Source organism: Anoplopoma fimbria, chromosome 10 (genome assembly GCF_027596085.1).
Source record: "Anoplopoma fimbria isolate UVic2021 breed Golden Eagle Sablefish chromosome 10, Afim_UVic_2022, whole genome shotgun sequence".
NCBI classification, from domain to species: Eukaryota; Metazoa; Chordata; class Actinopteri; order Perciformes; family Anoplopomatidae; genus Anoplopoma; species Anoplopoma fimbria.
The window spans coordinates 24704095-24728661 of NC_072458.1; the positions used below are offsets into that span (position 1 = coordinate 24704095).

General features: G+C 47.1%; 2 protein-coding genes across 2 annotated transcripts in view; both read right to left on the bottom strand.

Moving 5' to 3' along the window:
* The window catches only part of LOC129097004 (zinc finger protein 62 homolog), a 28982-nt gene extending 22427 nt beyond the window's left edge, over positions 1–6555 (bottom strand). Inside the window, exons 1-2 of the mRNA XM_054605674.1 lie at positions 4239–6555; positions 1389–1513 (exon numbers count right to left, since the gene is read on the bottom strand). Coding sequence (XP_054461649.1) covers positions 1389–1513; positions 4239–5965 — 1852 coding nt within the window. The 5' untranslated portion in view covers positions 5966–6555. The remainder of the gene's footprint in view (positions 1–1388; positions 1514–4238) is intronic.
* Positions 6556–6964: 409 nt separating this feature from the next.
* On the bottom strand, positions 6965–24269 carry dnai2b (dynein, axonemal, intermediate chain 2b). Its single transcript, XM_054605675.1, has 14 exons — positions 24229–24269; positions 22549–22787; positions 20822–20983; positions 19968–20089; positions 17317–17459; positions 17125–17238; positions 16907–17046; positions 16468–16590; positions 15135–15358; positions 13790–13925; positions 11830–11976; positions 11461–11753; positions 8352–8504; positions 6965–8243 (listed from the first exon to the last, which is right to left on the bottom strand). The coding sequence occupies exons 2-14, from the start codon at positions 22729–22731 to the stop codon at positions 6965–6967; spliced, it is 3219 nt and encodes a 1072-aa protein (XP_054461650.1). The 5' UTR covers positions 22732–22787; positions 24229–24269.
* Positions 24270–24567: the final 298 nt, after the last annotated feature.

The following is a 24567-nucleotide window of genomic DNA, read 5'->3' on the forward strand; positions in this document are numbered from 1 at the left end:
TAGTCCCCCAGTAGTCCCCCGGTAGTCCCCAGTAGTCCCCCAGTAGTCCCAGTAGTCCCCCAGTAGTCCCGGTAGCCCCCAGTAGTCCCCCAGTAGTCCCCAGTAGTCCCCAGTAGTCCCGGTAGTCCCCCAGTAGTCCCCAGTAGTCCCCCCAGTAGTCCCCCAGTAGTCCCTGTAGTCCCCCAGTAGTCCCCCAGCCCCCAGTAGTCCCTGTAGCCCCCAGTAGTCCCCAGTAGTCCCTGTAGTCCCCCAGTAGTCCCCCAGTAGTCCCTGTAGTCCCCCCCCAGTAGTCCCCCCCCAGTAGTCCCTGTAGCCCCCCAGTAGTCCCCGGTAGTCCCGTAGCCCCCAGTAGTCCCCCAGTAGTCCCCGTAGTCCCCCAGTAGTCCCAGTAGCCCCCCGTAGTCCCCCCTGTAGTCCCCCCCTGTAGTCCCCCAGTAGTCCCTGTAGCCCCCCAGTAGTCCCTGTAGCCCCCAGTAGTCCCAGTAGCCCCCGTAGTCCCCCAGTAGTCCCTGTAGTCCCCCAGTAGTCCCTGTAGCCCCCAGTAGTCCCAGTAGTCCCCCAGTAGTCCCTGTAGTCCCCCAGTAGTCCCTGTAGTCCCCCAGTAGTCCCCCAGTAGTCCCCCCAGTAGTCCCTGTAGCCCCCAGTAGTCCCCCAGTAGTCCCCCGCAGCCCCCAGTAGTCCCGGTAGTCCCCCAGTAGTCCCGGTAGCCCCCGGTAGTCCCCGTAGTAGTATAACTCCAGTAGTCCCCCAGTAGTCCCTGTAGCCCCCGGTAGTCCCTGAGCCCCCAGTAGTCCCCAACATTAGTCCCGGTAGCCCCCAGTAGTCCCTGCGGTCCCGCAGTAGCCCCCCCGCAGTCCCGGTAGCCCCCAGTAGTCCCTGTAGCCCCCAGTAGTCCCTGTAGTCCCCAAGTCCCTGTAGCCCCCTGCTGTAGTCCCCAGTAGTCCCGGTAGCCCCCGTATATCCTGCAGTAGCCCCCAGTAGTCCCCCAGTAGTCCCGCTGTAGCCCCCAGTAGTCCCCAGTAGCCCCGTAGTCCCCCAACTATAGTATAACTAGCAAGGAGTAGTCCCTGTAGTACCCAGTAGTATATACTCCCCCAGTAGTCAAGTAGCCCCCCAGTAGTCCCCCAGTAGCCCCCGTATATACTAGTCCCTGTATATACCAGTAGTCCCCTATAGTATAACCCAAGTAGTCCCTGTAGTACCCAGTAGTCCCCCAGTAGCCCCCGGTAGTATATACCCCCGGTGGCCCCGGTGGTCCCGACCTGCTCGCTGCAGCCGGACTATCTGGCTTCAAGCACGTATATCCTGCAGCCTCCTCTGGCGGCAGACCTCCCGCTAGTAGCGCTCCGCTCGGTGTTCGTACTCCGCCACGGTTTCCTCCAGCAGACCGACGATCTCCTCCGCAGCCGCCGTCAGCCGCTCGGTGAGCAGCGCTCTGAGCGCCGGGAGTTCAAGCCCAACATTCTCCTCTTTACACCCGCAGCAGAACGTCTTCTGCGGCGGCGCAGAGCCGCTGGTGCACCGAGCCCCGCAGCATACTGCAGTACAAGTCTGTATATACTGAGTACAAGTAGTATATACTGGGCCGCCGACAACGCAGGAGTATAACGACAAGGAGAACAGCGATCTGCTGGGCCGGAGGGTAACTACAAGTAGTATATACTGCAGTACAAGTAGTATATACTGCAGTACAAGTAGTATAACTACAAGGAGAACTCTGATGCTAGTACAAGTAGTATATACTGCAGTACAAGTAGTATATACTACAGTACAAGTAGTATATACTGCAGTACAAGTAGTATATACTGTATATACTGACAGTGTAGTATATACTTCAGTACAAGTAGTCCAGAAAGCTGCAGTAACGACTGTGTGTATATATTCACTGGAGCCCCAGAAAGCTGCAGTTCTCAATCGCCCCAAGTTCTCCCACTCCTTCCCTTCTCCGTTCTCTACACTGGCTCCCTGTAGGAGCATCCAGTTACAGACTCTGGTGCCTACAGGGCAGTGAGAGGAACAGCTCCTTCCTATCTCCAGGCCATGAAGCCCTACACCCCCCCACCACTCCTCTCTGCTGCCTCGGGGTGACTGGTTGCCCCGTCGCTCAGAGGTCCCTGCAGCCGATCCACCCGGTCACAGCTTTTTTCTGTCCTGGCCCCTCAGTGGAGGAATGAACTCCCCACTGACCTCAGGACAGCAGAGTCACTGCCCATCTTTAGGCGCAGGCTGAAAACTCACCTCTTCAAGAAGTACTACCCTGAGCCTTCCTCGTAGCACTTATTGCACTCGTATTAGTTGTTGCACTTACTGAATTCGTATCAGTTCGCTGCACTTATTGAATTTGTATTTGTTTACTGCACTTATCCTATTCGTAGTAGTTTGTAGCACTTATTATATTCGTATTAGTCTGTTGCAATTATTGTTTTCATAGTAATCTGCCTCTGCACTATACTTTTGCTCTGGTTTATGCTTTAAGATGCTTGTTTAAGAAAGGAGATGCACTTATGACTTCTGGTGACTAGTAGTTCTCTTGAATACCTATGTTGAATACACTTCCTGTAAGTCGCTTTGGATAAAAGCGTCTGCTACATGACTGTAATGTAATGTAATGTAATATACTACAGTGAAGTATAACTACACTGTAGTTATACTTCACTGTAGTATAACGACACTGTAGTATATACTTCACTGTAGTATAACGACACTGTAGTTACAGTGTCGTTATACTACAGTCACATTAATGAATATATATAATACTCAACACGTGAGGCACTACGGTTTGTCCCTTCAAAGAACTTTAATATTGTGAACAGCGAAGTCTGCTGGGCCGGAGGGAGAACTACAAGGAGAACTCTGATGCTAAAGTACAAGTACGGCGGCTGTGGCGTAGTGGAGAGCAAGGTAGTTCTCCATTCAGAGGGTCGGTGGTTCGATACCCGGCAGTCGATGTGTCCTTGGGCAAGACACTTAACCCCAAGTTGCTCCTGAAGGCCATCGGTGTGGACTGATGATGAATGTTAGTTAGAGTCTGATGGTGGCACCTTGATGGTAGCCTGTCATCAGTGTGTGAATGGGTGAATGATATGTAACATACTACTGACTGTAAGTCGCTTTGGAGAAAAGCCTCTGCTAAATGACTGTAATGTAAGTATATACTGTAGTATATACTAGTAGTATAACTACTAGTTATACTGTAGTATACTGTAGTTATAATTATCATTATTATTAATTATAATAATAATGATAATTATGTGACCATAAGTCTAAAGCAGTTAACGACTGAAACCAAATAAAGAACGTTCGATGGAATAAAATCTCAACAATATTTAAGTGGATGAAGAAGAAGAAAATTTTATTCATAAACCACCATCCATCCATCTTCCTCCTCTTATCCGGGGCCAGGTCGCGGGGGCAGCAAGCTAAGGAGGCTCCTTCTCCCCAGCAACACTTTCCAGCTCCTCCTGGGGAACCCCGAGGCGTTCCCAGGCCAGACGAGATATATAATCTCTCCAGCGTGTTCTGGGTCGACCCCGGGGCCTCTTACCAGCAGTCATAAACCACCAAAGAAAAGTTAATAACCAGCAGTTTATTGATTATATTGATACATTGAATACTGATATTGTCACTAATAATAACAATAATAAAAACAGTCTCATGTTTGATTTACATGTGAAATCATTTGTGTCACATGACAGAAGAATCCTGCTGAACATGACGTTTAAACTCTGATTCATATAAATCTTAATCTTTGACCAATAACTTCTGATTTCTTCTCTTCTTAATCAAATGTCTCCACGAAACTAAAGAACATCTGTTCGTAAAAACGCGTTCTACAAGAAAAAAAGATAAAAAGATAAAAGCATCCGAGACCATTCAGATAGAAAGAGCAGTCTTCTTACAAACACACACACAAATATACACATATACATATATATGTGTAAACATACATATATATGTGTAAACATACATATATGTGTAAACATACATATATATGTGTAAACATACATATATATGTATGTTTACACATATATATATGTGTAAACATACATATATATGTGTAAACATACATATATATGTGTAAACATACATATATATGTGTGTTTACACATATATATATGTGTAAACATACATATATATGTGTAAACATACATATATATGTGTAAACATACATATATATGTGTACATATATATATGCGTAAACATACATATATATGTGTAAACATACATACATAGGTCACAGTTGGATGAAGTCGCTGTGACCTCCTTCCTGGCGGTTCAGGTTCGGCGTCACCTCGGACTCCCTTCCGGCTCGTTCTCCGGCTCGTTCTCCGGCGTGGACCTTCATGTGAGAGTCCACCGAGCGTTTCTCCTGGTAGCTCTTCCCGCAGACGCTGCAGCTGTAGGGTTTCTCCCCGGTGTGCGTCAGCATGTGTCTCTTCAGGTCGATCTTCTGGACGAAGCCTTTGCTGCACAGCTGGCAGCAGAACGGTTTCTCCTTCTTGTGGAACCTCTCGTGCGTCTCCAGCGAGATCTTCTGGCGGAACCTCTTCCCACAGAGGCTGCAGATGAACGGCTTCTCGCCGGTGTGGATCCTCATGTGGGAGTCCAGGTTGCCGATCTGCCGGAAGTTCTTCCCGCAGACCCTGCAGGTGTACGGTTTCTCCCCGGTGTGGATCCTCTTGTGCACGTCCAGATGCTGGCTCATGGTGAATGTTTTGCTGCAGATGTCGCAGGAGTAGATCCGTGGCTTCCCTCCCGTGTGGCTCTTGATGTGTCTCTTCAGGACGGTGTTTTCAACAAAAGTCTTCCCGCAGAACTCGCAGATGTACGGCCTCTCGCCGGCGTGTAGCTTCATGTGTCTCTCCAGAGAGCCCTTCCTGGGGAAGTCTTTGCCGCAGTCTTTGCAGCCGAAGGGTTTCTGTCCGGTGTGCGTCCTCATGTGGATCTCCATGTCCCTGAAGCTGATGCCGCAGATGTCACACATCCTGCTGGTTTCTCTGTGGCTCTGGATGTGAAGCTGCAGACTCTCCGAGGAGCCCGACTGCTCTCCGCAGACGCCGCAGCGACACCCGGGATCGTTTAAGTGAGTCTCTGCGTGCCGCACAAAGTTACCTTTATTGTGAAAGGCGTTCCCGCAAACCTTGCAGCAGTGAGAAGGAGTCAGACTCGGTTTCCTGCGGCTGCTCCTGGCGGCGGGCGCGGCGGCGGACTTGTGGCTCCGGACGTGTCGCCTCAGCTCGGCGCTCTTGCTGAAGCTTCTCCCGCAGACTTGGCAGCTGAACGGCGTCTCTCCGTCGTGGACCTTCATGTGTCGCTCCAGAGAGCCGGCGTGGCTGAACTCTTTGTGACACACGCTGCACCTGAACGGCTTCTCCGCCGTGTGGATCCTCAGGTGCGTCACCATGTTCCCCTTCTGGTTGAAGCCTTTTCTGCAGATGTGGCAGCTGAACGGTTTCTCTCCGGTGTGCAGCCTCAGGTGCGTCTCCTGAGCGCGGATCGAGGGGAACTTCTTGCTGCAGATGTGGCAGGTTCTGCTGCTGTCGCGGTGCGTTTGGAGGTGCAGCCTCAAACCGTCGCCGGACTCCAAACGCTCGCCACACAGACCGCAAACAGACTCCGCCTCCTTCAGGTGTTTCTCCACGTGTTTCATCAAAAAGCCTTTCCTGTTGAACGACTTCCCGCACACCCGGCAGCAGTGTGGCCGCGCCTCCCCGTCGCTCTCCTCCTCGTCCTCTTTGCCGGTCGAATCGTCCGGGGAGTCCGGTCGGCGGTCCGGTTCAGGAACCCGGTCCGGCCCGGAGGAGGAGCCGGGCCGCGGGTCCTTCAGTTGGTCGTCCTGAAACTCTGAAAGAGAGAAACAGAAACAATTTAAATCCTCTCTGACATTCTGCCGTTCCATGACGACCTTTAAGATGAAGGAACTAGACGCCCTGGCAACCAACAGCAATGCATCATGGTCCTTCATCTCAGCCAATGACTGAAGGTTCCGTCTGTTCTCCTCACGATAAACAATAACATCATCAATAATGAAGACGGAGATCAAAGATGCTCCAATAATCAGTCTTCGCTGGCAGTCGCGTTACGAAGCTGCGTTCCGTCAGGTGTTCTCCATCACGTGTTCTCCGTCAGGTGTTCTCCATCACGTGTTCTCCGTCACGTGTTCTCCGTCAGGTGTTCTCCGTCAGGTGTTCTCCATTACGTGTTCTCCATCACGTGTTCTCCGTCAGGTGTTCTCCATCACGTGTTCTCCGTCAGGTGTTCTCCATCACGTATTCTTCGTCAGGTGTTCTTAGTGACGTGTTCTCCATCACGTGTTTTCCGTTCTGTTTCCTTTTAGATCTCAGACTTTGATCGGTTCCACTCTGACTTTAGAACCGAGCATTAGTAAGCTGAGAACCTTTAGCGTTTTAATGACGGCCATCTGATTGCTGTGTTTCTTTAAGAGGTATTTCCCTGTAAATAAACGTACCGGCTTGAATGAAACCTTGATCATCATAAACTTCTGTGGTGGCGGATGAAGACCATGTAACGCGGTTGAAAGCTCTAGAACAACGCAGTCACTCTAGAACGACGCAGTCACTCTAGAACGACGCAGTCACTCTAGAACGACGCAGGCGTTTGGGTTCATGTGGCTACTTCCTGTTTTGATGGCTGTCTGAATGTGTAGTTTTGTTTTTCATCGTCACGGTTACGATGCAGATTTATAAAACGCTCTACAGGAACATTATACTGTTCTAGTTCTACTGTTGTACTGTTCTAGTTCTGTTCTAGTTCTAGTGTTCTAGTTCTTCTGTTCTACTGTTCTAGTTCTACTGTTCTAGTTCTGTTCTAGTTATGGTGTCATAGTTCTTCTGTTCTACTTCTACTGTTCTACTGTTCTAGTTCTACTGTTCTAGTGTTCTACTGTTCTAGTTCTACTGTTCTAGTTCTAGTGTTCTACTGTTCTTGTTCTACTGTTCTAGTTCTACTGTTCTAGTCTTCTGTTATACGGTTCTAGTTCTGTTTGGTTTGTTACAGAAGGACTAAGATGTTCCTCCCTCAGATTAAAAACTAAACAAAGGGTCTCACAGAACAGCTGCGCCACCAGTGCACCGGGTCCCTGGTGGTCCGGGTCCCTGGTGGACCTGAACACCGGGTCCCTGGTGGACCTGAACACCGGGTCCCTGGTGGACCAGGTCCCTGGTGGACCTGAACACCGGGTCCCTGGTGGACCTGAACACCGGGTCCCTGGTGGACCTGAACACCGGGTCCCTGGTGGTCCGGGTCCCTGGTGGACCTGAACACCGGGTCCCTGGTGGACCTGAACACCGGGTCCCTGGTGGACCTGAACACCGGGTCCCTGAACACCGGGTCCCTGGTGGACCTGAACACCGGGTCCCTGGTGGACCGGGTCCCTGGTGGACCTGAACACCGGGTCCCTGGTGGGTCCCTGGTGGACCTGACCGGGTCCCTGGTGGACACCGGGTCCCTGGTGGACCTGAACACCGGGTCCCTGGTGGACCTGAACACCGGGTCCCTGGTGGACCTGAACACCGGGTCCCTGGTGGACCTGAACACCGGGTCCCTGGTGGACCTGAACCCGGGTCCCTGGTGGACCTGAACACCGGGTCCCTGGTGGACCTCCCTGGTGGACCTGAACACCGGGTCCCTGGTGGACCGGGTCCCTGGTGGACCTGAACACCGGGTCCCTGGTGGTCCTGAACACCGGGTCCCTGGTGGACCTGAACACCGGGTCCCTGGTGGAAACACCGGGTCCCTGGTGGACCTGGGGTCCCTGGTGGACCTCCCTGAACACCGGGTCCCTGGTGGACCTCCCTGGTGGAACACCGGGTCCCTGGTGGACCTGAACACCGGGTCCCTGGTGGACCTGAACACCGGGTCCCTGGTGGTCCCGGTCCCTGGTGGACCTGAACACCCCTGGGTCCCTGGTGGACCTGAACACCGGGTCCCTGGTGGACCTGAACACCGGGTCCCTGGTGGACCTGAACACCGGGTCCCTGGTGGACCTGAACACCGGGTCCCTGGTGGACCTGAACACCGGGTCCCTGGTGGACCTGAACACCGGGTCCCTGGTGGACCTGAACACCGGGTCCCTGGTGGACCTGAACACCGGGTCCCTGGTGGACCTGAACACCGGGTCCCTGGTGGACCTGAACACCGGGTCCCTGGTGGACCTGAACACGGTGCTCAGGTACTCACATACCGGCTGGGTCTCTCTCTCTCCCGGTTCTCTGGAAGCCGCTCTGGAGGCGCCAAACGCGGCGAAGATGAGCTCGACGGCCGCGGTGATCCTCTCCGTGACTCTCCTCCTCAGCTGCTCCTCCTGCTCCTCCTCCTCCTCCTCCTCCAGCAGCCGGTAGATCTCCTCCGCGGCCAAGGACAGCTGCTCGGCGATCGCCGCCCGCAGGCTCCGGTTGTCCCTCCGGTTGTCCCTCCGGTTGTCCCGGTTGTCCCTCCGGTTGTCCCGCAGGCTCTCGGTGCTCTTTGATCGTGTTTTGGACATTCTGGAACAAAGAGGAGCATGTCAACAGAGAGGCTGTTACGTCCTTACGTCCCTTACGTCCTTACGTCCCCTTACGTCCTTACGTCCTTACGTCCTTACGTCCTTACGTCCATTACGTCCTTACGTCCATTACGTCCTTACGTCCTCCCTACGTCCCTTACGTCCTTACGTCCCCTACGTCCTTACGTCCCTTACGTCCCTTACGTCCCTTACGTCATTACGTCCTTACGTCCCCTACGTCCTTACGTCCTTACGTAGGCAGAATCATTTCAACATTAAGAACCAGAGGGGTTATTAACACATTTATTATGTTTGTAATGAATGTGTTAAGAACCAGAGGGGTTATTAACACATTTATTATGTTTGTAATGAATGTGTTAAGAACCAGAGGGGTTATTAACACATTTATTATGTTTGTAATAAATGTTTGTAAGAACTCACTGGAGGAAGTGACGTCACATCATTCATTTATTATATATTATAATAAATATTTATATTATATATCCATATATTATATATCCATATATTATATATCCATATATTATATATTATATATATATATATATATTATATATTCATATATTATATATTATATATATATATATTATATATTTCATATATTATATATTCATATATAATATATTCATATATTCATATATTATATATTATATATTATATATTATATATTATATATTATATATTATATATTATATATTATATATCCATATATTATCTATTATCTATTATCTATTCATATATTATATATTATATATTATATATTATATATCCATATATTATATATTAATATATTATATATCCATATATTATATATTCATATATTATATATATATATATATATATATATGCATATATAATATATCCATATATTATATATAATATATTATATATTATATATCCATATATTATATATTCATATATTATATATCCATATAGTATATATCCATATAGTATATATTCATATATTATATATTATATATCCATATATTATATATTATATATTCATATATTATATATTCATCTGTGAAGTAGAAGTATACAGAAACACCTCGGGAGACATTTCACATTCATATATTATATATTATATATCCATATATTCATATATTATATATTCATATATTATATATTATATATATATTATATATATATTATATATCCATATATATATATATCCATATATTATATATTATATTCATTTATTCATTCATTTATTCATATATTTATTCATTTAGTCCAATACAGTGAAACAATAAAGGGACTTTAAAAAACCAAAACCTCCCTCCCCCCCCCCCCCTTTCTCCCTCCCTCCCCCCCCCTCCTCTCCTCCTCCCTCTCCCCCTCCCCCCCCTCCCCCCCTCCCCCCCCCCCCCCTCTCTCCCCCCCCCCCCCCCCCCTCTCCTCTCCCCCCCCCCCTCCCCTCTCCCTCTCCTCCCCTCCCCCCCTCTCTCCCCCCCCTCTCCCTCCCTCCTCCCCCCCCTCCCCCCCCCCTCCCTCCCCCCTCCCCCTCTCCTCCCCCTCCCCCCTCTCCCCCTCTCCCCCCCCTCTCCCCCCTCTCCCCCCCCCCTCCCCCCCCCCTCCCTCCTCCCCCCTCCCTCCCCCCTCCCCCTCTCTCCCCTCTCCCTCTCTCCTCCTCCCCCCTCTCCTCCCTCCTCCCCCTCCTCTCCCCCTCCCCTCTCCCCCCTCTCCCCCCCCTCTCCTCCCTCCTCCCTCCCCTCCCTCCTCTCCCCCCCCTCCCCCTCCCCTCTCTCCCTCCCCTCTCCCCCCTCTCTCCCTCCCCTCTCCTCCCCTCCCTCCTCTCCTCCCCTCCCTCTCCTCTCCCTCCCCTCTCCTCCCCCCCCTCTCTCCCCCTCTCCCTCTCCCCTCCTCCTCTCCTCCCTCTCCCCCCCCTCTCCTCCCCCTCTCTCTCTCTCCCCTCCCTCCCCCCCTCCCTCCCCCCAGATCCTTCCCCCTCCCTTAGAACTCCCCCCTCCTCCCCCTCCTCCTCCCTCCCTCTCCCTCCTCCCCTCCCTCTCCCCCTCCCTCTCCTCCCAGGAAGGACCCCCCTCTCCTCCCCCTCCTCTCCCCCTCTCCTCCTCTCCTCCCCTCTCCCCCCCCTCCCTCTCTCTCCCTCCCCCTCCCCCCTCTCCTCCTCCTCCCTCCTCCTCCCTCCCTCCTCTCCTCCCCCTCCTCCCCTCTCTCCCCCCTCCCTGTCTCCTCCCTCCCTCTCCCCCTCTCCCCCCTCTCCTCCTCCCCTCTCCTCCCCCTCCTCCCCCCCCCCTCTCCTCCTCCCCTCCTCTCTCCTCCCCCTCCTCTCCCCCCTCCCCCCCCTCTCCTCCTCCTCCCTCTCCTCTCTCCCTCCTCCCTCCCCCTCTCTCCCCTCCTCCCCCTCCTCTCCCTCTCCCCTCTCCCTCCATCTCCCCCTCCTCTCCTCCCTCCTCCCTCCCCTCTCCTCCCCTCTCCCCCCTCTCTCCCCCTCCCCCCTCTCTCCTCCCTCCTCTCTCTCCTCCCTCTCCTCTCCCCCCTCTCTCCCCCCCTCCTCCCTCCTCTCTCCCCCCCTCTCCTCTCCCCCTCCCTCTCCTCTCCTCCTCTCTCCTCTCTTAAAGGAGGTGGTGATCTCTGACCCCAGGTTTGTTCTTCTTCATGTTCTAAAGTGATAATAAACAAACCCAGATTTCTCAGTGTTTTTATTGAAGTCCTTCAGATAAACGTTGGATTTGATTCAAACGGAACATGAACATGTTCTATTCACGGAGACGTTCCAGAGTTAGAACCTCGTCTTTCAGAGGAACCATTTTAGTTTCTCCTGACGAGGAACAGAACAAAAGATCACAAGAAAAGCCCACCGATTACTTCAGAGCTCATCAGTGCTCCGGGCACAAGGAAGGACCTGGTCCTGGTCCTGGTCCTGTCTCTGGTCCTGGTCCTGTCTCTGGTCCTGGTCCTGGTCATGTCTCTGGTCCTGGTCCTGGTCCTGGTCCTGGTCCTGGTCCTGGTCCTGGTCCTGTCTCTGGTCCTGTCTCTGGTCCTGGTTCTGGTCCTGGTCTTCCCTCTCCCTCCTCCTCTTCCTCTCCGTCTCCGTGACGACGTAGAAGTCCTCCTCGGCTCTGGCCATCAGCTGATGTGGACTCTGGTCTCCGTCCTCCGGACCTCCGTCCTCCTCCCGGCTCTGCTCGGACCGGCTCCTCTCCTTCAGACGGATCTCTCTCTGCCGGGCCTCCAGGATCTTCTCTCTCTTCGTCTCTCGCTCAAACATCTGTAACCATAGAAACGGGATTATTATTATCGTGTTATTCAGATATTGGTGATTGACGGAGACGTTAACTCCTCACAGCGGCCAGAAGACTCTTCTCGTTCTTCTGGAGGGTCGACAGTCCGGAGCAGATCTCCAGCAGCGAAGCTCCGCCCTGCTGAGAGCCGCACGCCACCAACCGCCCGTTGTCCTGGAGACGGAGGCTGTACAGCGCCTCGTCACACACCTGAGGGTCGCCACGGCAACAACATGGAGACAAGACACAACGACAACAACAGTTAAACCAGATAACCAGTAGGACCATTAAGAGGATCTGGTTGTTAGGGTTAGTTAAACCAGATAACCAGTAGGACTGTTTAGAGGGTCTGGTTGGTAGGGTTAGTTAAACCAGATAACCAGTAGGACTGTTTAGAGGGTCTGGTTGGTTAGGGTTAGTTAAACCAGATAACCAGTAGGACCCAGATAACCAGTAGGACCATTAGAGGATCTGGTTGTTAGGGTTAAACCAGTTAAACCAGATAACCAGTAGGACCATTAAGAGGATCTGGTTGGTAGGGTTAGTTAAACCAGATAACCAGTAGGACCATTAAGAGGATCTGGTTGTTAGGGTTAGTTAAACCAGATAACCAGTAGGACCATTAGGTTGTTAGGGTAGGACCAGATAACCAGTTTAAGAGGATCTGGTTGGTAGGGTTAGTTAAACCAGATAACCAGTAGGACCCTTTAGAGGGTCTGGTTGGTAGGGTTAGTTAAACCAGATAACCAGTAGGACTGTTTAGAGGATCTGGTTGTTAGGGTTAGTTAAACCAGATAACCAGTTTAGTTAAAAACCAGATAACCAGTAGGACCCTTTAGAGGATCTGGTTGTTAGGGTTAGTTAAACCAGATAACCAGTAGGACCATTTAGAGGATCTGGTTGTTAGGGTTAGTTAAACCAGATAACCAGTAGGACCCTTTAGAGGATCTGGTTGTTAGGGTTAGTTAAACCAGATAACCAGTAGGACTGTTTAGAGGATCTGGTTGGTAGGGTTAGTTAAACCAGATAACCAGTAGGACCATTAAGATGATCTGGTTGTTAGGGTTAGTTAAACCAGATAACCAGTAGGACCCTTTAGAGGATCTGGTTGGTAGGGTTAGTTAAACCAGATAACCAGTAGGACCCTTTAGAGGATCTGGTTGTTAGGGTTAGTTAAACCAGATAACCAGTAGGACCCTTTAGAGGATCTGGTTGTTAGGGTTAGTTAAACCAGATAACCAGTAGGACCATTAAGATGATCTGGTTGGTAGGGTTAGTTAAACCAGATAACCAGTAGGACCATTAAGAGGATCTGGTTGTTAGGGTTAGTTAAACCAGATAACCAGTAGGACCATTAAGATGATCTGGTTGGTAGGGTTAGTTAAACCAGATAACCAGTAGGACCATTAAGAGGATCTGGTTGTCTGGTTGGTAGGGTTAGTTAAACCAGATAACCAGTAGGACCATTAAGAGGATCTGGTTGTTAGGGTTAGTTAAACCAGATAACCAGTAGGACTGTTAGTTAAAAACCAGATAACCAGTAGGACCATTAAGAGGATCTGGTTGTTAGGGTTAGTTAAACCAGATAACCAGTAGGACTGTTTAGAGGATCTGGTTGGTAGGGTTAGTTAAACCAGATAACCAGTAGGACCATTAAGATGATCTGGTTGGTAGGGTTAGTTAAACCAGATAACCAGTAGGACCATTAAGAGGATCTGGTTGTTAGGGTTAGTTAAACCAGATAACCAGTAGGACCATTAAGAGGATCTGGTTGGTAGGGTTAGTTAAACCAGATAACCAGTAGGACCATTAAGAGGGTCTGGTTGGTAGGGTTAGTTAAACCAGATAACCAGTAGGACTGTTTAGAGGATCTGGTTGTTAGGGTTAGTTAAACCAGATAACCAGTAGGACCCTTTAGAGGATCTGGTTGTTAGGGTTAGTTAAACCAGATAACCAGTAGGACCATTAAGAGGATCTGGTTGTTATGGTTAGTTATGGTTAGTTATCTTTCAGTGAGATGTACCTTGAGACTCAGCGTGGGGTCATTCTGTTTGAACAAGATGTCCCAGACGTCCAACATGCCGTCCATCTTCACGGTGAAGAAGACCGAGGGACGGACAGGACTCCAGCAGGCGTCCGTCAGATACGACATCTGGTATCTGAACGGAGTTAAAGTCTGGTTTGAGTAACTGAGCAGGACGTCCACATGGAGTCCAAAGGGGTCGGGACAAATAGGATGGGACAGAACCAGGTGAGATAATATGAAACAGGACAAGATGGTGCCTTTTTTAAAAAGACCCGATGAGATGAAGAAAAAAAGGGAATCAAAACTAGATTAAAGATAGATGTAAAAAAAGGAGACCAGGTGGGACAGAACAGATGGACAAGAAGACAGGAGACAAAACCAGACCAGGTGGGACAGAACAGGTGGACAAGGAAACAGGAGAAAATACCAGACCAGGTGGAACCAAACAGGTGGACAAGAAGACAGGAGAAAATACCAGACCAGATGGGAACGAACAGGTGGACAAGAAGACATGAGACAAAATGAGACCAGATGGGACAGAACAGGTGGACAAGAAGACAGGAGACAAAATGAGACCAGATGGGACAGAACAGGTGGACAAGAAGACAGGAGACAAAACCAGACAAGGTGGGACAGAACAGGTGGACAAGAAGACAGGAGACAAAATGAGACCAGATGGGACAGAACAGGTGGACAAGAAGACAGGAGACAAAACCAGACCAGGTGGGACAGAACAGGTGGACAAGGAAACAGGAGAAAATACCAGACCAGGTGGAACCAAACAGGTGGACAAGAAGACAGGAGAAAATACCAGACCAGATGGGAACGAACAGGTGGACAAGAAGACATGAGACAAAATGAGACCAGATGGGACAGAACAGGTGGACAAGAAGACAGGAGACAAAATGAGACCAGATGGGACAGAACAGGTGGACAAGAAGACAGGAGACAAAACCAGACAAGGTGGGACAGAACAGGTGGACAAGAAGACAGGAGACAAAACCAGACCAGGTGGGACCAAACAGGTGGACAAGAAGACAGGAGAAAAAACCAGAAACGGTGGACACGAAGACAGGAGACAAAACCAGACCAGATGGGAACGAACAGGTGGACAAGAAGACATGAGACAAAACCAGAAACGGTGGACAAGAATAGAAGAGACAAAACCAGACCAGGTGGGACAGAACAGGTGGACAAGAAGACATGAGACAAAACCAGACCAGGTGGGACAGAACAGGTGGACAAGAAGACATGAGACAAAACCAGACCAGGTGGGACAGAACAGGTGGACAAGAAGACATGAGACAAAACCAGACCTGATTCATCTTTAAACGTGTCCTACCTGGTCCACATGATGGAGGACTCCTTGATGTCCTCAGACCAGATGCGGGCCGTCCAGTCTCCGACAGTGAGGAAGTTCTTGGGGAAGAAAGGATTCCTCTGCAGAGCGTAGACGGGTCCCAGGTGTCCTTCATACGTAGAGACAATCTTCTCTGCTGGAGTCTTTGCCTTCCTGTTACAGGAAACCACTACACCCTGTTCCGTCCCCACCATGAACTTAGTAGGCTGCAGAGATGGGGGGACAAAGACACACTATGAGACAAAGACACTATGAGACAAAGACACACTATGAGACATGGAGGGACAAAGACACACTATGAGACAAAGACATACTATGAGACATGGAGGGACAAAGACACATTATAGACATGGAGGGACAAAGACACACTATGAGACATCAGGGGACAAAGACACACTATGAGACAAAGACACACTATGAGACATGGAGGGACAAAGACACATTATGAGACATGGAGGGACAAAGACACACTATGAGACATGGAGGGACAAAGACACACTATGAGACAAAGACACACTATGAGACATGCAGGGACAAAGACACACTATGAGACATGGAGGGACAAAGACACACTATGAGACATGGAGGGACAAAGACACACTATGAGACATGGAGGGACAAAGACACACTATGAGACATGGAGGGACAAAGACACACTATGAGACATGGAGGGACAAAGACACACAAAGCACAGAACCTCCGTCTTTACTGAGCCGGGTCTGAACTGCTAAGACTGGTTTCTGTTAAGACTGGTTTTCCGAACCGACTCTATGTTGGTAGCAACGACCAATCACAAGCATCGCCTTAACTACGTCCGGTCTCATATGAGCGGCCAACAACTTTGGCTGTTGCTTGTCTTGCTAATGTGTAGAACATCTTACGCTGCACTGGTAGATCCTGGTGGTTCTGGTCCATATGGTCCACCTGCTGAGACTCGTACAACCGGTTCATAGCTCTAAGCCTGGGTGCTAAATAACCCAACGGTGGGGGCGGATACCGACTCAAGAAGAGCTCAATCTACAAACTGTAGCCTCATCTCCCCAGGCGGCCAGCCTTCAGCGCCTCTCACTCATGTCTCACAGGGTAGGTTTAGGGTTAGGTAGGGTAAGGTAACCCAACCCTAACCCTAACCCTAACCCTAAACCTAAACCTAAACCTAAACCTAACCCTGCACCATCATTTGGACTGAAAACCAGAGATTTCACCTCATACGACCCACAACGGTCAACATTAGTCTGGGACGGACCAGAATCATATTGTATAAGGGCCTTAACATGGGGCTCCACCTGTAAACCCAGCAACAGATCAACCTCACCATGGTAGACTCAAAATCCAGAGAGATGGCTCCTAAAGCTCGGTCCAAGTTTCCCTCCCTGCTCGGATCCAGAACCAGACGCTCTGTGGGCTCGCTCAACTTGCGGACGTCCCACCAGAGAACCTGACGGAGAGAGAGGGGAGACCTTTACCTGTCTGTCTTCATCATGCTTGTAAGTCCAGCGGTCCACTAATCTACTAGTCCACTAGTCTACTGTCCGTCGTCAGTCTACCCGTCATCGCCAGTCTACCCGTCGTCGTCAGTGTACCTGTCTGTCGTCAGTGTACCTGTCTGTCGTCAGTCTACCCGTCCGTCCTCAGTCTACCCATCCCTCATCAGTCTACCTGTCTGTCGTCAGTCTACCCGTCCGTCCTCAGTCTACCCATCCCTCATCAGTCTACCTGTCCGTCGTCAGTCTACCTGTCTGTCGTAGGTGTACCTGTCCATCAGTGGATGCAGAGAAAGTGTCTGTCCCAGTCTTGGACTGCAGCCAGATGATCTTGTAGACCGGGTCTCTGTGACTGTGTTCCACAGAGGAAATCTCCACCGGCTGACTGCCTCTCCGGGTGTCCCAGTATGCTAAAACAAACACATCCATGGGTTAATGAACTCCTCACTGGGAGATAAAGACTCAGTCAGACCCTGATCTGAACCCACCGATCTGTCCGTTGTAGCTGCCTCCCACCAGAGTGTGGCAGTCTTTGGGGTTGTACTCCAGACATACAAGTGGAGACGCCGGCTTCAGAGTCATCTCCGGTCTGTTAGGGTTCTCTGAAACAAAACATGAATCCATCTGTGACCTCTGGACTCTGTGAATCCAGCTGCTGTCTGTACATCTGTCTCACCCACCGATGTCCCAGATGTAGGAGTCCAGACTCATGTCTTTGGAGGTTTTCTGAAACTCAAGGCAGGAGTAGGCGACCGCCAGCTTCCTGCCACCGTCAGGATGCCACGACAGACCGGTGACGGTACGCTTCACCTCGTTCGGATCTCTGCAGACACACCAATGATCAACTTCAACCAACAGCCAGATAAATAAACACTTCCAGGGCTCGACATCATCGACTGCTGGACAGTGGATATAAATGTGATCTTTATAAGGGACGATATTCAGTAAAATATGCACTCGATGCTGTCTAGTATCAGATCCCTCATAACGCTACATTGTGAACAACAAACCCGTAGCAATGGCCACCGTTACTTAACGTTAACGTAGCTCTGCTCTTGAGTCCTGTTGGATGAATACCGGAGCTATGAATCAGACGTGTAGAGATGTTCTATTGTAGTTCATTCCCATCATGCTGCTCAGAGAAAGCAGTGAGCTGCAGTCTAACGGAGCAGACAGCTCTAAGTAGCTTAAAACAAATCATTGAAACTACAATGGCACCCAAAAGTGTATTATCAAAGCAAATATTTTAAGAACAATAAAATAATTTATCTCCTAATTCTTTGAATTGTGTGGCTTTGTGCAAGAAGCCACTACAGATGACAATGACGAAGATAAAAGCGATTATTTAGAATTTGATTTATTTTTTGGCCAATTGTTCAAATCAAATTCCAACTATTCATTGATTAATAGACCTTTAGTTTTTATTTAATGTTTACGCAAGAAATGTTCAGAGAATGCAAAAAAAGAAGCTGTGCAGCATTCAGACGTTGATTTTGATTTTATATATATATATATATATATCTGTATAAACATATATACAGCGGGTAAAATAAGTATTGAACACGTCACCATTTCTCTCAGTAAATATATTTCTAAAGGTGCTATTGTCATGAAATGTTCACCAGATGTCGGTAACAACCCAAGTAACCCATACATACAAAGAAAACCAAACAAATAAGTTCAGAAATTAAGTTATGTCTCATAAAATGGAATGACACAGGGAAAAAGTATTGAACACACTCACTGAAATGTATTTAATACTTGGTACAGAAGCATTTGTTGGTAATGACAGCTTCAAGACGCCTCCTGTATGGAGAAACTAGTGGCATGCATTGCTCAGGTGTGATTTTGGCCCATTCTTCCACACAAACAGTCTTCAGATCTTGAAGGTTCCGTGGGCCTCTTCTATGAACTCTGATCTTTAGTTCTTTCCATAGATTTTCTATTGGATTCAAGTCAGGTGATTGGCTGGGCCATTCTAGCAGCTTTATTTTCTTTCTCTGAAACCAATGGAGAGTTTCCTTGGCTGTGTGTTTGGGATCATTGTCTTGCTAAAATGTCCACCCTTGTTTCATCTTCATCATCCTGCTAGATGGCAGCAGATTTTTATCAAGAATGTCTCGGTACATTTTTCCATTCATCCTTCCTTCAATTATATAAAGTTTGCCAGTGTTCCCACACCATGATGTTCCCACCTCCAAACTTCACTGTTGGTCTGGTGTTTTTGGGGTGATGTGCAGTGCCATTTGACCTCCAAACATGGTGTGTATTATGGCATCCAAAGAGTTCAATGTTGGTCTCATCTGACCAGACTATATTCTCCCAGTATTCCGCAGGCTTGTCTAAATGTTGTGCAGCAAACTTTGAACGAGCTTCAACATGCTTTTTCTCCAGCAGTGGAGTCTTGCGTGGTGAGCGTGCATACAGGCCACGGCGGTTGATGCATTACTTATTGTTTTCTTTGAAACAATTGTACCTGCTGATTCCAGGTCTTTCTGAAGCTCTCCACTAGTGGTCCTTGACTCTTGGACAACTCTTCTGATAATTCTTTTCACTCCTCTGTCAGAAATCTTGCGAAATCTCGTGGCCGGTTTATGGTGAAATGATGTTCTTTCCACTTCCGGATTATGGCCCCAACAGTGCTCACTGGAACATTCAGAAGTTTAGAAATCCTTCTGTAACCAATGCCATCAGTATGTTCTGCAACAATAAGGTTGTGAAGGTCTAGAGAGAGCTCTTTGCTTTTACCCATCATGAGATGTTTCTTGTGTGACACCTTGGTAATGAGACACCTTTTTATAGGCCATCAGTTGGGACTGAACCAGCTGATATTCATTTGCACTGACAAGGGGCAGGATTGCTTTCTAATTACTGATAGATTTCAGCTGGTGTCTTGGCTTTCCATGACTTTTTGCACCTCCCTTTCTTCATGTGTTCAATACTTTTTCCCTGTGTCATTCCATTTTATTACACATAACTTAATTTCTGAACTTATTTGTTTGGTTTTCTTTGAATGTATGGATTACTTGGGTTGTTACCGACATCTGGTGAAAATGTCATGTCAATAGCACCTTTAGAAATATATTTACTGAGAATGGTGACGTGTTCAATACTTATTTTACCCGCTGTATATATATATATATATATACAGTATATAGGTATATATTTATCCATAAATATATATGTATATATATATATATTTATATATAGGTATATATTTATATATAAATATAGGTATATATATATATATATATATATATATATATATATATATATATATATATATATATATATACAGACATAAAAACATTTGTTTTTCAGTCTGCTGTACCTGAAGACGTTGATAGTCTTGGCAGACGGCGGTTCCTGATGTTCCTCCACCTCCTCCTCGTCCTCAAAGTAGTCCTGGTAGATGTCCACTGCATTGTTCTGTCTGATGCAGTGCTCCATGACCTGCTCCACAAACATGATGACATCACACAATGCCCTATGACATCACAACTGCTGCCCTGGCTGGAACCGCGGACAATAATCAACATCATTTTAACGTCCCAAAAGTGGGTCCAAGTGGACTGAGTAAAGGTAAAGTGGGTCCATGTGGACTGGGTAAAGGTAAAGTGGGTCCAAGTGGACTGAGTAAAGGTAAAGTGGGTCCAAGTGGACTGAGTAAAGGTAAAGTGGGTCCATGTGGACTGGGTAAAGGTAAAGTGGGTACAAGTGGACTGAGTAAAGGTAAAGTGGGTCCAAGTGGATTTAGTTTAGGTAAAGTGGGTCCAAGTGGACTGGGTAAAGGTAAAGTGGGTACAAGTGGACTGAGTAAAGGTAAAGTGGGTCCAAGTGGATTTAGTTTAGGTAAAGTGGGTCCAAGTGGACTGAGTAAAGGTAAAGTGGGTCCAAGTGGACTGAGTAAAGGTAAAGTGGGTCCATGTGGACTGAGTAAAGGTAAAGTGGGTCCATGTGGACTGAGTTTAAGTAAAGTGGGTCCAAGTGGACTGAGTAAAGGTAAAGTGGGTCCATGTGGACTGAGTTTAAGTAAAGTGGGTCCAAGTGGATTTAGTTTAGGTAAAGTGGGTCCATGTGGACTGAGTTTAGGTAAAGTGGGTCCATGTGGATTTAGTTTAGGTAAAGTGGGTCCATGTGGATTGGGTAAACGTGAAGTGGTTCCATGTGGACTGGTGATCTTACGCTGCCCAGCTGCAGGATGCTGTTGATGTAGCTCTCGTCTTTCTCCACCTTTTTCCTAAAGCGGATGGTCTGTTCCATCTCCTGAGGGTTCACGTCTTTGGGCCACCCCCCCTCCTCATGGTTCAGACCACAGCTGTCGGACTCAAAGCGCTCTGTGTTCACCTGCAGACACCAACACAGGAAACACCTGAGTCCACAAAAACATGTGGAATCATTATTTTCTAAAGTATCGTAAGAATATCTGACTGGCAGTCATCAGGCTCTCCTGAGCTCACTTATGAGAAACACTCGGCCATGCATCCAGTCTGAGGGACTCATCAACATACAACAAGAAAGTGGACTCAGGTCAGTCCCTCCTACCAGAATCTATAAGATCTATATCTACAGTGGCCCAGAGGGTCAAAACACACCCACATTAAATGCGTGCAGGCAGAGCGTCCATGAAGCTGAGGAAACATCTGGACATCAGTGGGTGCAGAGCCACGTTAGTTTTACTGCAGAGATGATCAGCTGATTAATGAAGTTTGAGCTGAGGAAGGTGATGAGCAGCTTGTAGGCAGGTGTCAAGGTAGACCTGGCCCGGGTGAAAGACCGGAAAGACACCGGGGAACCATGGAAAGACACCGTGGAAAGACACCGGGGAAAGACAACGGGGAAAGACCGAAAAAATACAGAGGCAAGACCTGGAAAAGACACTGGGGAAAGACCGAAGAAAGACCAAAGAAAGAAAGGGTGAAGACCGGGGGAAGACAGGGGGAAGACACCGTGGAAAGACACCGTGGAAAGACACCGTGGAAAGACACCGTGGAAAGACCAAAGAAAGACAGAAGCAAGACCTAGAAAAGGTGAAGACAGGGGGGAAGACAGGGGGAAGACACAGTGGAAAGACAACGGGGAAAGTCACGGAGGAAAGACACCGGGTAAAGACACCAGGGAAAGACTGAAGAAAGAAAGGGGGAAGACTGGGGGAAGGCGCACAGGTTAGTGGGTGAGCTGAAGAGGTGGGAGTGGGAGTGTAAGAGTACATAAAGGCAGCAGGTCATCAGTGGAGCAGACTGATGGGATTCGTCTTTGATAAATAAAGGAACGATTAGAAGTGACAAACTAGTTTGTGACGCTGAGGACAGAAGAGGGTTAAACACCTAAAGGAGCAACCCGCTTCGAAGGGAAAATGTTGTCTTTTAAAGGCTAAACACCAACCGATATGGATTATAGCAGAGTTCTTCAAACATGAAACATGTTTAGAATTATTGGATATTACATCAATCTTTTTTCAATACATTTTGACTTTGCATTAAGACAACTACAGAGAAGGACCGAGCTCCAGAGACGAAGAGAGAATGTGGACTATTGCACACAACGAATAAAGCTTCCAACTAATAGATACAACTATAACTGTCCCAATTATTAGTATTATTATAGTTATATAAGAATTACGCAAGACAGTGAGTTCCATTGCTGGTAATAACTATAATAATAATAATAATTATAATTATAATTATATATTAATAATAATTATAATTGTTAAAGCTCACTGTCACAATCCTATATATCAAAGGATAAAAGAAGACCGTGGCTCTTTCTGGATCAAAGGAGGACCCTTGCAGAGCATTGGGAGCTGGAGAGTTTCTCTGCTGTTGACATGGACTCTACATCTCATCATCAATCATTGGATCAGTAGATAATAGGGGTCTGGACCGGAACAGACTTATTGCTGTGGATCTTACCTGGTGCTCTGACATGTCCCGGCAGGCCTGTAGGCCTTGGTCTCGGAGGGTTTTCTGGATGAACTGTGGAGCCAGACTCTGGTCCGTTGGAACGTCCACCAGCAGCTCAGCAGGGCGGTCAGAGAAGAGACACTGACGGCCAAACTCACTGCGGAGCTTCGTGTACACGTGAACGATCTCCATTCCACCGGTCAGCGATTAAACCCTGGAGAACACTGACCTAACGGAGAAAACGCAGACTAAGAGGAGAAAACACAGAATAAGAGGAGAAAACACAGATTAAGAGGAGACAATGCAGACTAAGAGGAGAAAACACAGACTAAGAGGAGAAAACACAGAATAAGAGGAGAAAACACAGATTAAGAGGAGAAAACAGAATAAGAGGAGAAAACAGAATAAGAGGAGAAAACACAGAATAAGAGGAGAAAACACAGATTAAGAGGAGACAATGCAGACTAAGAGGAGAAAACACAGACTAAGAGGAGAAAACACAGAATAAGAGGAGAAAACACAGATTAAGAGGAGACAATGCAGACTAAGAGGAGAAAACACAGAATAAGAGGAGAAAACACAGACTAAGAGGAGAAAACACAGAATAAGAGGAGAAAACACAGAATAAGAGGAGAAAACACAGAATAAGAGGAGAAAACACAGACTAAGAGGAGAAAACACAGAATAAGAGGAGAAAACAGAGAGTAAGAGGAGAAAACACAGACATAATAACAGACAAAACACAGACATAATAACAGACAAAACACAGACATAATAACAGACCATAATAACAGACAAAACACCGACATAATAACAGACCATAATAACGGACATAATAACAGACATAATAACAGACATAATAATAGACATAATAACAGACATAATAACAGACATAACACCATAATAACAGACCATAATAACAGACAATAATAACAGACATAAGAACAGACATAATAACGGACATAATAACAGACCATAATAACAGACCATAATAACAGACCATAATAACATAATAACAGACCATAATAACAGACCATAATAACAGACATAATAACAGACCATAATAACAGACCATAATAACAGACCATAATAACATAATAACAGACCATAATAACAGACATAATAACAGACATAATAACAGACATAATAACAGACATAATAACAGACATAATAACAGACATAATAACAGACATAATAACAGACATAATAACAGACATAATAACAGACATAATAACAGACATAATAACAGACATAATAACAGACATAACACCATAATAACAGACATAATAACAGACATAATAACAGACATAATAACAGACATAATAACGGACATAATAACGGACATAATAACGGACATAATAACACCATAATAACAGACATAATAACAGACATAATAACGGACATAATAACAGACATAATAACAGACATAATAACAGACATAATAACAGACATAATAACAGACATAATAACAGACATAATAACGGACATAATAACAGACATAATAACAGACATAATAACGGACATAATAACATAAGAACAGACCATAATATAAGAACAGACCATAATACCATAACAACAGACATAATAACAGACATAATAACAGACATAATAACGGACATAATAACATAAGAACAGACCATAATACCATAACAACAGACCATAATAACAGACAGTCGGACTCCAGCTCACCTAGATACTATGGTGCTGCGGTTTGCTGTATCCTAGCAACGGGACCGAGTTAACCGTATCCTAGCAACAAAAACAAACTTTATTGACAACGAGAAAACGAACAGTTTACACTAAATATGTCCACAACAAAGTGTTGTTAGTAGAAAGCATAACTTTATATACTGCTTTTAATTTAATCTTTAATAACAAATCATCAATTATTAGTTCATTGATGATTTGTTTCTATAAAGTAACTAAAGGTAAATAAATGCAGTAAAAGTACAATGTTTACTCTGATATAAAGAGGAGGAGAAGGAGAAAGTATCAGAGGATGGGAGTTCTCCAGTAATGGACCTCATA